The sequence below is a fragment of the Alnus glutinosa genome, chromosome 1 (genome assembly GCF_958979055.1).
Source record: "Alnus glutinosa chromosome 1, dhAlnGlut1.1, whole genome shotgun sequence".
NCBI lineage: Eukaryota > Viridiplantae > Streptophyta > Magnoliopsida > Fagales > Betulaceae > Alnus > Alnus glutinosa.
Window position 1 is genome coordinate 14,607,901 of NC_084886.1, and position 12,815 is coordinate 14,620,715.

At 37.3% G+C, this 12,815-nt stretch overlaps 2 protein-coding genes across 2 annotated transcripts; one reads left to right on the forward strand and one right to left on the reverse strand.

The window, feature by feature from the left end:
* The first annotated feature begins 2,237 nt into the window (after positions 1-2,237).
* On the forward strand, positions 2,238-8,471 carry LOC133873963 (transcription factor bHLH104-like). Its single transcript, XM_062311777.1, has 5 exons — positions 2,238-2,478; positions 2,654-2,725; positions 4,532-4,609; positions 5,083-5,245; positions 7,985-8,471. Exons 1-5 carry the CDS (start codon positions 2,381-2,383, stop codon positions 8,231-8,233), a joined length of 660 nt encoding a protein of 219 aa, XP_062167761.1. The 5' UTR covers positions 2,238-2,380; the 3' UTR covers positions 8,234-8,471.
* A 287-nt stretch (positions 8,472-8,758) lies between these two features.
* On the reverse strand, positions 8,759-11,396 carry LOC133858571 (WAT1-related protein At4g08300-like). Its single transcript, XM_062294049.1, has 7 exons — positions 11,019-11,396; positions 10,698-10,760; positions 10,210-10,326; positions 9,869-10,100; positions 9,601-9,759; positions 9,356-9,507; positions 8,759-9,225 (listed from the first exon to the last, which is right to left on the reverse strand). The coding sequence occupies exons 1-7, from the start codon at positions 11,231-11,233 to the stop codon at positions 9,045-9,047; spliced, it is 1,119 nt and encodes a 372-aa protein (XP_062150033.1). The 5' UTR covers positions 11,234-11,396; the 3' UTR covers positions 8,759-9,044.
* Between the last annotated feature and the right edge of the window lie 1,419 nt (positions 11,397-12,815).

The following is a 12,815-nucleotide window of genomic DNA, read 5'->3' on the forward strand; positions in this document are numbered from 1 at the left end:
AAAGATAGTTAGGAGTTGTGTATTGGGATGTCAAAAAATATCTCTTACGGGTTAGAATTGTTTTATTAGCCGATAACCATAGTAGCATCTTACCCGCTGAGCATTAGTCCGGACGAGTGTAGACCGGCCCACAAGTACTCTCTCAAGTAAGGGCGTGCACGGGGCGGGGTAGGGTGGATTTCCGCCCTTTTTGCCCTCGCCCCCGCCCCACACCCCTGCGGGTTGACAATTTTCAACCCGCAAACCGCACAAAAAATAGGCAATCTGTGCGGGGCGGGGATTGCGGGTTTCGTAGGGCAGGGCGGGTATACACACAACAATGAAAAGTTCTTTCTCCACCCCTATTCAAATCTCTCACCCTTTTTGTCGTCTCTCTGTTCTCGTTGAAGAACACACAACGAAGAACCACAGAGGGAGAGAGAGAGAGAGAGAGAGAGAGAGAAGGCATTTGCAATAGAGAGAAAAACAGACACAAAAAATCAAATTAATTGGAGAGAACTGCTAGGTTTTCCAAACCCTGAATCCGAAATTCGAAGAAAAATCGAAACGGCGACGCCATTTCCGAGTCTCCAGCACCGAGACGGAGGTGGGGGCGTGGCGGTAGACTGCTACAAGCAATAGATCAAAAATCCAACTTAAAATGGAGATTCAATATATGCAGATAAAGATTCAATATAAACTATACATACAGATATTGCACAGGAAATAGATTGAGCACATAATACCTGCAAATGCAAACCCAAAGAAGATGGAGAGGTGAAGATTGAAGAAGGTTGATGAAGAGGCGAAGATGCAGAGAGAAGAACAGTGAAGTGCGGTGCTCGAACTCGAAGACGGAAGAAAGAAAACTGAAGTGAAGGCCGAAGGGGTAGTGTGCGTGCGGTGCTAGGGCTGGATAATTGGGTTAATGAGGGACTTAGGGAGTTAGGGACTAGGGTTTTCTATTTTTTTTTTTTAATTGTTTTCATTGATGCGAGGCGGGGCGGGGCGGGGATCCGAATTTTTTAAAACTCTAAACCTACAACCCGCCCCGCACAAATATATCATTTTTAGACCCTAAACCGCAAAAAAAATTTTGAAAATCCGATGTTTTGCGTGGCGGGGTGGGTTTTGCGGGTTTTGCACACCCTTACTTTCAAGACAGGTAGAAACCCTAGCATCATATCTGATTCCAATCCTACCAAGAAAAAAAAAATAAAATCTTATTCATAGGTGTGTTATTTACAAGTAGGATAATTAATTGGAGGCAAACAGAGAATTATTATATTATTAAAGTTCATTATAATTTAGCTAATTAGATTATTCGCATAATATAGTCATTGGATAGCAGATAAGTTGATTGTAGGTAAATACTCTGTTTGTTTTGATGTAAAATATTTTATGTCGTAAAATATATTCAATGAAATCATTTTTTATAAAAAATAATAATAATAATTTTTTTGAAAATATTTTTCGGCGTTTGGCTCGTACGAAAAAATCACCAACGATGAAAAATCACTGGTGGTGAGATTCGTAATTTGCCGAAAAGATTCAGACCAGTTTCGCCGGAATCTGGCCATTTGTTATGGATTCCGGCCAAATTAGCAGGAATTTGACGCAATCTCGCCAGATTTCCGACCAGCCGGATTTTGGCGGACCAGTGTCAAATTGCGGCACTGGCCGGATTTCAGCTTGTTTTGTCAGAATTTGGTGGCAATTGCCGGCGCTGGAATCTGGCGATTGAATACCAAAGTTTGGGGACCTTTGACGGTATATTCCGGTTACCAACAAACTCTAATGCTTGGTGGTAGCGGATTTCCATAAACGTGCCTGCAAAAATGAAGAATTTAAATCCAGAAAACAATTTACTTTAAAACCGTAAATCGTTTTCCAATAATTAAAGAAATTTTTACGGTCAAACTGAAAATAATTTTTTTACACCATCATTTTTAATTGTACCAAATATTAAAAAATACAAAAAAAATATTTTTTACGGGAGCAAACATATTTATATGATCCTGGCATAATTCCACAGCGATAGAGGCCAGCAGTATCACATCTTCTCCACAAAAGCGACTCGTAGCAGAGTTGTCACTTACTGGTGGGCTTGTTCCTGGGCCGATATGGGCCTGCTTCAGCAGTTAGCCTCAATCCGGTAGAGCAGTTGGGCCACGTGCGGTAGATTTGAAATCTAAAATAAAGACGCCGCGGCGACTGCGAGCAACCCTCAATCGCGAATTCGCGATAGATTCCATCCACGTGGTGCAACTTTATTGGGGCGTTCTTTTATTTCGATCCCCGCACGTTCCCTACTTTTCTGCGAAAAATTTCCATCCTAATACTTTTCAAATCGCCATTAAAATGTTATAGTTCTCAATTCCAATTCCAATTCCCAAACAAAATGGATCCGTCGTTAGAGGACGGTAGCTGCTGGGATTTTCTCGATTACAGCTTCATCGACGACAACCCTTCCCCGGAGTTCTGTTTGCCTAATCAAAGGTAATCCAATTCCCTTTTCTCTCTCCTTAGGGCTATTTTTTCTCCTTCAATTCCATATTGCATTATTGCTAAATGGAATAATCTGAGTTTCATTTTAGGATTTAGATTGTAAGAAAGAGATCTGAGATTGTTTCACTTAAGAATTTACAGTCTATTTTATTATATATGGTTGCAGTGGTAGCGCTGAAATTGATTTATCGTCTGGGCGAGACAGGGACGGCAGCGAAAGAGAGTGCTCGCGAAAGAGGTATTACTTGATAGGGTTTTTACGTACACAAATTGCATTATTTTAGCTCCAAATTATTTTCCTGGCTTCAATTTGTGGTGTTTGCCTTTTGATCTCATACATAATATAAGCCTAATATTGTACAAATTAAAGTGTTCTGTAGTTGTTCGTTTGTCATCTACGGTATTCTATAAACGTGCGGTATTCTATAAACGTGCGGCTCTGTCATTAAACCTTAGTCGATAATAGATAGCTCTGCAGTTTCTTGTATTATATTCCTTTACCTCATGACGTTTACTTTTCAATTTGTTACGTTCATCCATTTGAAGAATTCGTTCCAACCAAGAATTTGATGCATTAGCACATCTGTTTTCTTGCTCCCCTTTTGTGGACTCACACTAATCCTCCCGTTTTGGACTCGCGCGTGTAAACTCTGCTTTGAACTCAGAAAGATGGGCGTGTATATGGTGCCAACGAGGCTAAGAAGAAGATAGCATTAAGAAGAGAGCAACTACGAGGGATGAAAGCAGAAGATTGAATATGAATAAAAGGAGGCTACAAAATTCAAGATGAGAGCTGCTAGCAAGCAGAAGCGCAGAACTAGGCAAGCAAGTCGAGTATAAGCAATAGCCTCTTCTTTCTGGTCTACATCAAGTGGATTGAATGCCCCACAATCAGAATCAAAGAGGATGGGTCAAGGGGATGTTAGGGATGAAACCAGAGTGGATCTGCAGCAAAATTTGGGGACACAGGAAGGAAGACATGGACCAGAAGTGACACAAAGTGGGTGGAAGAATACATTACGTTCGTGGCCCATGGGTACCTTATGCAGCCAATCGAAGTCAGCTTAAATGCTCTATACCGCAGCCTTTCTCCCGTAGTTGCATTTGAACCAGTCATTCAACAAAAAGGGGCAGCTTGAAAGCAGAAAACTTTTTTTTTTTTTTTGATAAGTAATTAAAACTTTTTCACTTTTTTTTTTTTTTTAGCTCGAAAGCAGAAAACTATGGAGCTCGAAAGGTTTACGAGACTTTCTGTTTTTTCTAGGCCTGCTTTTGTCTCTGGTTTGATGGTTGCAAGTGCTAAAAATCTGGTACATTCCGTTTTGAAGACGATTAGACGAACAAATCATATAGTAGTTAGCCCTCTGCCCCATCTTACTAATAAAGAAGGGCTTGGCCTGGCTATATTTCAGCTCGCTAAGTGTAGCCTCATTTGATCTTTCTTGAATGTTATAGAATCTGTGCCCTGTTTTCTGAAACCAAGGTTCATTTTTGGATCTGATCGTTAATTAAGGGTATAGGCTGGGTGCTTTAACCATTCAACCATAGATGCAAAAAGACTCAGTGAGTGAACTAGGTTTTGTTATTCCTTCTCGAGCTTCTATCTGATGTTATAGAGTGAAATCACTAGCTGCAGCTTCTGCATTTTGGTGCCCCTTGGCATTTGTCACCGCTAATCTGGGTTTATGATTCATTTTCTGATGAATTTGCCTAGGCACAAAGTGGCAGTGGAAAATTGCCTATGCAGTGTAATTTTGCCCAGCCGAATGTTCAGTTTCATGCAATGTATCTGACACCCCAAAAGCGGAAAAAAAAAAGAAAAAGAAAAAGAAAAGGAGTAGATAGTTTATAGTTGGCTGATGATATCAAGTGCCCATGTAATTCTTGCATTAAAGGTGATCCATTATTCGTGCATAGTAATATAATTTTGAATTTCTACTTGTAAAAGAGAAAAAAAAATTGAATTTCTGTATGTTGTATTGATAGTTTGATCTGCTGTGCTCTTGCATTTCCATGATAATTCTGTTACATTGATTACTTTTAGGCGGCGCAATGATTCATGCAGCAGGCCGATATCTAAAGCTTGTCGTGAGAGATTGCGAAGGGAGAAATTGAATGACAGGCATGCAACTTTTTCATCAGATTCTGTGTTTTTTCATGGTTTTTGTTTTCAGCATTCAATATATGCAGTTTATTTTTTTCCTTCCCTTTTTTTTGGTTCATCCAGAAAAGAATTCCAGCATTTCTAATCGACTTTTAAGCAATTTCCATTTATAGTCAAATTACATTTTGCATTAGAATGGTCTTCTGTTTCAGAATGTGCAATTTTTATTCTAAAGGGTTTTAAAGTCCTCGTACTTCTCAACTGTCTAAATTCTATAGGTTCCATAGACCTGAAAAGATATGTGATGTTTACAGTACTTTCAGTAAAAATTCTGCCGATTTGTAGAAGTCATGAGATTTTTGCACCTTATTTTCCCATGAATAATGAACATTTGACTAGTTTGTTACTTTTATTCTCTTGCTCTCTCTCTCTCTCCCTCTCTCTCAATGAGGTTATAATGAAATGCCAGGTTTTCTTTATGACTCATGCAGGTTTCTAGACTTGAATTCTACTTTGGATCCTGGGAGACCTGTGAAAATTGACAAGCACGCCATACTTGATGATACCATCAGATTACTGAACCAACTAAAATCTGAATCTCAAGAGCTTAAAGAAACAAATGAAAAACTACTAGAAGAAGTAAAAAGTCTAAAGGTTAGTCATATACAAAGCATTTTACTGCATAATAAAGGTTAACACATTCCTTTTGACAGCTTGTGCTTTGCACATGCTCATGATACCGTTTTACTTGATACCGCGCTTTTTCCTGATCCCATGTTCCTAAGTTTGTCGCTCATGTTTTTAAATTTTATATGTTTCTTTATTGAGGACATTGCGTAGTTTATTCAGGTACTTTTTGGCCTGATGATTATATCTATAGAAATGATTCTTTCTATGATAAATTTTCAATATATTATTAAGTGCTGTTTAATGCATGCATCTGAATGTGGGAAGAAGTCATCAGTTGGCATATACTTTACATCAAAGAAACGTTATGTTCAGAGTATAGTTCAGGTACAGACTTCCTTTTGAGAGAAGAATTAACTTTAGATACTATGGATACCAGTTTAAGGTGCTAGAAGGGAGAGTACGAGGTTCAAAGCAAAAGAAATGAAAATATCTTCCTCTTCTTTTTTTTTTTTTCTTTTCTTCTTTTTTTTTTTTTTTTTTTGCTGGAAAATGGTGGAATGGTATATATATATATATATATATATATATATATATATATATATATATATATATATATATATATATATATATATATATATATATATATATATATATATATATATATATATATATATATTTTTTTTTTTTTTTTTTCTGATCCGAAATTGGTGACTTATAGCATTGCCTATCAATTATCAAGTTGTATTTGTGCCTTTGTTGGTTGTGCTAATTGTTGATTATCATGTCCCTCTCATACTTGAGGGCTTTAGTAACTGAGTTAATGATTCATCTTTTGCTACGTTTAACTTTTACCAATATGAGCTCCCTTTCCAGAGATTCCACTTACGAAGAGCGATGATTTTATTGTGGGAAATATCTAGCAAACCCCGTTGTTCAAATTCTTTTGATAGCTAATATTGCTGTTCTGACTTTTGTTTTGCGTTGTATCTACCTAGATGCTGGTTTTAGCGTGTGATTTTTTGTGTCCATCAATTCCGAATAGGGCCATGGCATCTGTGGTGTTGGCAACACTGCATAACTAACTATTAATGAATAAATGATGCAGGCAGTTCTATTTTAATTTAGTTTTATCTAATTTTAAGAGTCAAGAGTATTTCTATCTATTTATTTTTGGACATCGATTGTGCTTTTGGTCCATTAGATCTTATATTCTGTGTTCTATATTTATATTTACGTTTTTGGGATTTTATTTGTTTATTTTTTTAGTTATTTGGTTTGGGCTTAGTAGTCAAAACCCATAGAGTCAAAGTCTTACTAGGAGTTCAAGGTCTATTAGAGTTAGGTTTAGTTTTCTATAAATATAATTGTAATGCTATTAATCTGATAGAGAAGTTTTAAGACTGCTGTAGCAATTATGGTCTTAATGCTTGTGTGATGCTATCTTTCTGTAAAAGGTGATGCCGAGGAAGCTTTAGGGGTGATATTTAGGATCTCTAGGTGTGAGGCTTAGGAATATTTTCTTCTTTTTCCTTTTTCTTCTTGTCTTCCAGTAATTTTTCTTAAATTACCATACCTGTTTTTGCTTTGATTCTTGTCTTTCAAAGCAAAATCTCAAAAGCCCTATCCCCTATACCACTAATTCATCAAATAGTTTTTAAATTAACCGAGTATTCAATTTTAAAGTTCTCGGATACTGTTCATAGCATCCAGAACAGCAGTTCAAAACTTGAGTTTCCTCGTAGTTTGACATTCAAACCCTGCCCTATGCCTTACCCTGTTAGAAACCTTGTTCCCTACTTTTACCCATCTTTAGCATCATAAAACCCAATCCTAGCTGTTCTTAAACCCTAAAATAAGTTGTGTCAGAAACTCTTACATCAAATTTGGTATCTCAGGCTCTCAGCCTTTGTATTGCATCAATTACTTAACTTGGTCAGTTTGTATTGCTATTGCCAATTACAATCTTACTACTATTGCTACTATTATACATATATATATATATATATATATATATATATATATATATATATATATATTCATTAACTGCTGTTGTTGCTGGTTTATCTTCGAGAAAATGATGGGGATAGGATATTTGGGAATTGCACGCTAGCTTAGTGAAAATAAAAAACCAGGTAGTTCAAAATTGTCTATTCCATGCTGACATAATTACTTTACACCTTTTGAAGCAAAGGAATGTTTGGACGAGCTGTATGATAGAGGAAAAGTTAAGAGGAATAAAAATATGTTGAGTCCCTGCTTTTGTAGCATTCTGAAATTCAATGTTCATAGTTTTTTCATAATCATAATAAGGGTACGTTTGGGATTGCGATTTTATAGACAATAAGTGCGATTTTAAACCAAATCGCAGAACATATATCGTTTGGGAACTGCGTTTTTAAAAATTGTGATTTGAAAACGCAAAAAATCTGCCTTTTCAAATTGCAGATAAGATGGTGCTTTTTTGAAAACGCAGGATTTTAAAGGTAAATTCGCGATTTTAAAGGCTAAACTGCGATTTTGTCAAACGCTTAACTGCGTTTTTAAAAATCACTTTTTTCAAATCGCACATTTTAAAATCGTTATTTTAAATCGCACTTTTTGAAATCGCAAACCCAAACGGACCCTAAGTTGATCGAATTATGTGGGGATCTAATTTTGTTGCTTGTTAGAGTGTATGAGTAAAGTGTTGAGTTGCTTAAACTCTTCCTTTCGGATGAAATTGCTTAGTAGTGGCAGTTTTAAAATTCTTTTCTGGTGCAACAGGCAGAGAAGAATGAACTTCGTGAAGAGAAACTCACACTGAAGACGGATAAGGAAAGGATGGAGAAGCAAGTGAAAGCTATGGCCATGCCACATGCTGGGTTTATGCCGGGGCATCCAGGCGCATATCATGCTGGACCAAACAAGATGGCAGTTTTTCCAAGCTATGGGTTTGTCCCAATGTGGCAGTACTTGCCTCCAGGTGCCCGTGATACATCTCATGATCATGAGCTCAGGCCCCCTGCTGCGTAATTTTTTTTTTTTTTTTAATGCCAACTTTTCTATCATTTAGCATTTTTGTTAATTGCCTTGCCGACATGTATATATAGCTGCTGTTTCAGTAGGGCTGATTTTGAAATTCAACTATTAGCAAATACGTGCAGCATTGGCGAAGTGTGTAGCTTGGTGGCCGTTATCTTCTAAATTCAATCATTTGAATCAATTGTCTCTATGATTTAAGTGCACATCAAACAATTCTTTCTCCCAGAAACTTTTCAGTGCTATATATGCGAATTTTCTATTTTCTTGCCAAAGATAGAGATGCTTCAAAGCCTCTGATATGGGGTGCTACACTTCCCAAACTTTTTTTTTTTTTTTCGAAAGTTGATTTCCAAGTGATGTGTTACCATCCCATGAGATGTTAATGCATCATTTGGGAATCAACTTTTAGACCAAAAAAAAAAAAAAAAAAAAAAAGGTTTAAAAATTGTTAAAATCATTGAACCATATATATGTGGATGTAGATCAACTTAGACTTACATAAAGAAAAAAGTTGGATGTAGAAGATTCTGTGATTTATAGGAATTTGAGGGAAGGTTACATAAAGATATTCAATTTTCATCTCTCAATCTGAGTTACTTAGCTTAATTTGCTGAATAAACTCGCATAGTGCAGGGGATTATTTTCTCAGCCCTTCCGTTATCTTTGAAGCAAAAGTTGATTTTGGAATTCCTCCCTTGACTTTCTCTGTCCTTCAATTGGGTTTCTTTCGTTATTTTCATAGGTGTTGCATCATGATGACACCTTTCTCTATGCTTATGATCAGAGGAGAGTGATTTAATTTTTAAGGTTCGCACTTCGATCCTTCCTTGTGAGCTGAAGTAACCATCAGCGTGTCGTCATCCTTTTGCTCTTTGTAAGTGGAATAATTTTGTTCTTGCGAATCGTTGTGAACTTGTGGGTCACCATCTTTACCCCACAGCAGCATATATAGGCCAATGATGACGATTACTGCCCCTAGTATGCTGAACAAGTCGATCATATCAATTATCAAAGTACTAGAATAGAATATACAAATGGCTACTTCTGTCTTATCTTTTTCTTCTTTCCTTCTGTTTAATTATGTGCATATGGATAGAACGATGAAAAAATTACCTGCCCATGTACAGTTTTTCGCCAAGGACAAAGTATGCCAGAATTGCTACTAATATTGTTGAAAGAGGATTAAACATGGTCACAAAAACTGGTCCTTTTTCTTCCGTGCACCACAGTTGAACGAAGATAATCAAACCAGAAACTACAACTCCCTGCCATGCATGTCAAATCCATGATCAAAACATAGTCATAATTTTGAATTTTGAATCTCTACCAGATCATAATCAAAACATAATCATACTTACACCGTATATGGTGGACCAGAAGTCAATATTGAATCCTATGGCCCAAGCAGCTCGTTTATGTTCTATGATCAGTGTGAACACAGCTGATTGTGCTCCTCCAATAAAGCTCATCCATGCAGTCAGTGACAGTTGAGCAGGATATCTTTTTAATGTAAATGCCTAAAATTTTCAGAAGATAATAGTTCTTTGATTATATACTCTGCAAGAAACTAATTAATCCAATAAGCTATATATACATAGTTGTGAGAGAGTAATTAGGGTTAAAAACCTGCATAATGTACCATATGGACCATGTTATGCAGCTTGCAACAGTAAGAAGAGAACCCTTTAACCAGTTCTCGTGGGTGGCAGTTTTCCCTTGAGCATGGATTGGAGGGTGCCATAGATTTCTCATCAGAGGCCCCTTGTATAGAGTCATGGTCATTACACCAGCCAGGGAAATCAACGTCCCAAAAACTTTCCCCATCCCTCGACGGCTTCGGAGATCAAGAACCTCCAACCTGCATGAATTAGATAATTAACTTTTAAATATTTAAACTGAAGGAAATAGTGATAAATATTCTCTTAAAAGAATACCAGTAAATTAAGAAGCAATATATATATTCCAACCTGAATACAACTGCTATTACAAAAGTCATGGAAGCTATGGTGTTAACCATTGATGCAACGAAGGTTGGGGAGGTATATCTCAAACTTGCAAAGTACATGTTCAGAGTCAAACCCACCCTGCAATCATTTGATCAAAGACAGTTGGCTTGTTAAATCACCCCACTTATTATAAAAGTTTAATTAAGCCGATAGGAATGATTAAATTTAATCAATACTTTAACATTCACTCACGTGTGGACTCAAACTCTTGGCCTCTTTAACAAGTGAGGCCCAACACGTACGTGAAATATTTAATTAAAATGAAAAGTAAACTGTGGACTCAGAGTTCGAACTCGATCAAGACCTCTAACTCTGATGCCATGCTAAATCATCACTTATTCTAAAAACTTAAACTTTTTAGATAAATGGTGAATATTATATTAATGAGTCTATTATTGTTTACCATGTAAATTTGAAGCATATATGCATGCCTATAATTTTTTACGTACCCAAGGAGAGAGAGGACAAAAATTTCCAATAGAAGAGCGAATGTCAGCTTCGGCCTGATGTTTCTGCAGGAGAGGATTAAAGATCAATAGCTACGGCATTATGTATCAAGAGTAATGCTGTTTAACAGACTGTTTTATACTACTGTCATACAACTCGATGAAGTGACAGTAAAAATCAATATTTTGATAAACATTTATAAACATAAAATCAATGGTTGATTTTCATTGTCACATCATCCTAATTGCATAACAATTGTATAACAATTTACTAAAAATAGTGCGCATTTTCGTGTGAACTGGAAAAGAATAATATATATATACCTCTCAAGAAAATAGGCAAAAGGGAGCATCACTACACCAGCTACAATATGTCGGTAAGTAATATAGACATGAGGATTCATTCCATGATTGAAAGAAGCTTCAGTGATAAAATATAGAAAAGTATAGCCCAACTGAGCCAGAGCCATGAGGAGGTGTGGCTTGAACTTGGAGTAAGTGCTCCCAAGGGAACAGGAAGAGCCATTTGTTAGTGCCATGAGCTCTCCTAGCCTTGTTCTTAATTCTTCCGATCCACTTAATTTGTTTTTTCACGATCGAGCTGATGAAGAAAGAAGCACTGAAGGCACATGTAAATATAGATCGAAGAAGATGACGAAAGAGGTGGCCTTGGCTAGCTTGATTCTAGCTCGTTGCATGTTGTCCGCATCGTGTTCGATCTCGATTAAATTCCCTTTGATATACTGACGATCGATTCCCGCATATATATAATTAAGTTTCAGATTTTATATGGACGGAAATGAAATATTCTCATGCATGCTGCTAAAAATCCAACAATCTAAAGCATAATTAATATATATATATATATAAATAATATCACGATAGATTTGCATGAAAGTGGCAGATTTTTGGCAAAGTGACGTTAGATTCTTGTGACAATTGGAACTAAAAGTTAAGTGCTTCTTGACTCGGCATGCATGATCAGGTGATCGATCACTACATATATATATATATATATATATATATATATATATATATATATCCTGGGCTCCTACCTAGAAGAGTCGGCTCTGATATATATATATATATATATATATGTTAGCAAATTTTTTGGAGCTGACGATTTGGAATCCCGGAGAACAGCACGCGCCAAAGCTCCCAAGTGTGTCGAAATCCAATGAGTATTCCTCAAGTGATCTGCAAAACAAAAGGGGTCGTCGGGGTGTCCCGGCAACGCCTCCTCCGACGAGCAAGTTAGAATTGGTGTAAAAAACTTCCTTAAGAAGAAATCTGTCTGTCTTTTTTTTAGGAAGAAGATACCTCTTTTTTTTTTTAGCCCAAACCTTTTATATGTCTGCCCTTAATAAATGTCCCTTAATAAATGTCCTTCGCGTCAACATTTATTACTCGAATATGCTTTTCTTTTCCTTCATCAATTCGAGCCCATTAATCCAGGCGCTTATACCGAATCATCCTACTTTCTCTAATCGGCGGCGGGCAACCATCGATTAATAAGACAAAATTATTAATTAGGGAGAATCTTCCGCTCCATCTCAGACATCTTCTCTCTTAACCGTAGACACCAGCTCATCTCTCTATTATTTTATTAAATGGCGGGAAATTCCTTAACACTTACCCCCCGAATTCTTTCTCCATCTTATTGAAGGGGAAGAGAATTCTAACACCTTGCCAGGGATTGTCTCTTCCAGCCATTTAATTCGGGGGCGCCCAGGCTTCCACGGTGGGCCCCAAGGAGAGGACATTTGATTTCACCCTTCTCTATCGTGACCAGCCTACCGGGAAAGGACTGGAAACGTTCCTACACTGAACAGGCGCGTTCTTTCAGGGATCAGAGACCTTAACGGGCGGCGTAATGATGACGACAGTAAGGCCTTTCGAGTTCCGCGCCGGTTACAGAATTAATTCGCGGCCATCAATCAAACAGTCGCGCACCCCTCCGTTTTCCAGAAGTTGTCGACTTTGCTATAAATATCTCCCCTCGACTTCAACTCTGTTCACTTCTTCCGGCGCTCATTCCGTCTTCACCCTCTTCCTTTCTCGGCTCTTTTTCTTCATTACCTCCACCGAATTCTACATGGCCTCCTCCCGCAGTGACCCAGC

What these genes read in the sequence shown, in the direction of transcription:
- LOC133873963 (XM_062311777.1), top strand. Translation starts at nt 2,381, where the DNA reads ATGGATCCGTCGTTAGAGGACGGTAGCTGCTGGGATTTTCTCGATTAC. An exon ending in TTCTGTTTGCCTAATCAAAG is followed by an intron (nt 2,479 to 2,653) that starts GTAATCCAATTC and finishes ATATGGTTGCAG; the next exon opens with TGGTAGCGCTGAAATTGATT. An exon ending in AGAGAGTGCTCGCGAAAGAG is followed by an intron (nt 2,726 to 4,531) that starts GTATTACTTGAT and finishes GATTACTTTTAG; the next exon opens with GCGGCGCAATGATTCATGCA.
- LOC133858571 (XM_062294049.1), bottom strand. Translation starts at nt 11,233, where the DNA reads ATGGCACTAACAAATGGCTCTTCCTGTTCCCTTGGGAGCACTTACTCC. An exon ending in GTAATAGCAGTTGTATTCAG is followed by an intron (nt 10,101 to 10,209) that starts GTTGGAATATAT and finishes TAATTCATGCAG; the next exon opens with GTTGGAGGTTCTTGATCTCC. An exon ending in GAAAAACTGTACATGGGCAG is followed by an intron (nt 9,226 to 9,355) that starts GTAATTTTTTCA and finishes CGACTTGTTCAG; the next exon opens with CATACTAGGGGCAGTAATCG.